Source organism: Benincasa hispida, unplaced genomic scaffold (genome assembly GCF_009727055.1).
Source record: "Benincasa hispida cultivar B227 unplaced genomic scaffold, ASM972705v1 Contig587, whole genome shotgun sequence".
Lineage (NCBI taxonomy): Eukaryota > Viridiplantae > Streptophyta > Magnoliopsida > Cucurbitales > Cucurbitaceae > Benincasa > Benincasa hispida.
Genome location: NW_024064949.1, coordinates 172,480 through 174,075, shown reverse-complemented (window position 1 = coordinate 174,075; position 1,596 = coordinate 172,480). Strand labels below are relative to the sequence as shown.

The 1,596-nt window shown below is 36.3% G+C and overlaps 1 protein-coding gene across 1 annotated transcript; it reads right to left on the bottom strand.

Annotated features, from left to right (window-relative positions):
• Positions 1–356: 356 nt before the first annotated feature.
• Positions 357–1,328, bottom strand: LOC120069791 (transcription factor MYB86-like). The gene has a single exon (XM_039021605.1). It carries the CDS (start codon positions 1,236–1,238, stop codon positions 357–359), a length of 882 nt encoding a protein of 293 aa, XP_038877533.1. The 5' UTR covers positions 1,239–1,328.
• Positions 1,329–1,596: the final 268 nt, after the last annotated feature.

Below are 1,596 nucleotides of genomic sequence, written 5' to 3'. Positions count from 1 at the left end.
GATGAAATGTAAAAAATAAGTATTGTATGAGATATCCACAAGTATGCATTTTGTCCTATATATATATATATATATATATATATATATATATATATATATATATTGAAATGGAAAATTGGTAGAGGAGATTGGAATGGGATACATTTTTAATTTAGCAAAGGTGTCTAACCACATCCACATTCATGCATGGGTGCATCGAAGGAAGAAGTTTAGGTACGAAAACATTATACAAAATTAAGGAAGAAGATGCTTAATTACAAGTGAGGCAAATAATATAATAGATGAGGAGACTGAAATCAACATAGACAAAGGTAATTAAATGAATAATAAATGAAGGTAAAAGGTGAGCAACCTAGCTACGCAAACTGAAATTGATTGGACGAAGCAGTGTAATTAGTGAGGAGGGGATTTGGGAGAATATTTGGCATCAGCGCCGAGTCCTCAAAATAGAAATCGAAATCGGGGAAGTCAGCAACACTAGTACCAGTGTGACACGTGGTATGTTGTAGCTGCTGCATCATCACTACATTATTAATTTCTCTATCTATCTGATATTCCGCAAGCATATCCACACCATTATCATCATCTTCCAATATATTCCTCTGCAACAATCGCTCGCTGCAATGACCAATATTATTATTGATCATACCCAGATGATGATGAGGTTCAGATAATTCAGAATTATTCATGGGTATGGGCACTGCAACAGAAGAGTCGTAGGTATTGTTATTGGAGGAGGAATAGTAGATATTGATGTTAGTATTACTAACAATAGAGGATTCGGGAATGATAATTGGTACTGGTGGGAGTTGATGATTATAAACAAGAGTAGTAGTAGTAGTAGATGATGCAGCTGGGAGGAGATTATGGGTAGTGGGATCAAGACCTTGGGCAAGAAGCTTCTTCTTGATGGAGGAATTCCAAAAGTTCTTAATCTCGTTGTCGGTTCTGCCGGGAAGATGCTTGGCTATTTGGGCCCATCTGTTGCCCAGGATGCGGTGGACGTCGATGATGGTCCTTTCTTCGTCTGCACTGAAACAACCCCTCTTCAGATCGGGTCTCAAGTAATTTATCCACCTCAGCCTACAACTCTTCCCACATCTATCTAGCCCCGCCATTTTAGGCACGCGGCTCCAACAATGCGCCCCATCACTACTCAACATCCTCTTCATACACTTTATCAACTTCTCGTCTTCTTCAGGAGACCACAATCCTCTCTTCACCTTCTTCACCATCATTATCAACTGTATATGATCTCTCCTCCTTAATTAATTATACATTACCTCTTCTCTTCATCTCACATCAATCATTTAATAATAAACCTTACTTACCACCTTATTAATTATTCTCTCTCTCTCCCTCTTCTTCTCCTCCTTTATATATACTTGCAGCTGCACGGATGACATGACATTAAGAACCTTAATATTTTAACCCTACTTTAATCAATTTGTATTATATTATATTATTAATTCATAAAAGTTATATTTCGTGATATATTAATATTAATTAATTTATGGACAATTTAGAGGGATACAGTTTACTTGTACCTAAATTATATATATGTTTGTGTGATCGGAAATAGTTAAATGATTCCTT

What these genes read in the sequence shown, in the direction of transcription:
- LOC120069791 (XM_039021605.1), bottom strand. Translation starts at nt 1,238, where the DNA reads ATGATGGTGAAGAAGGTGAAGAGAGGATTGTGGTCTCCTGAAGAAGAC.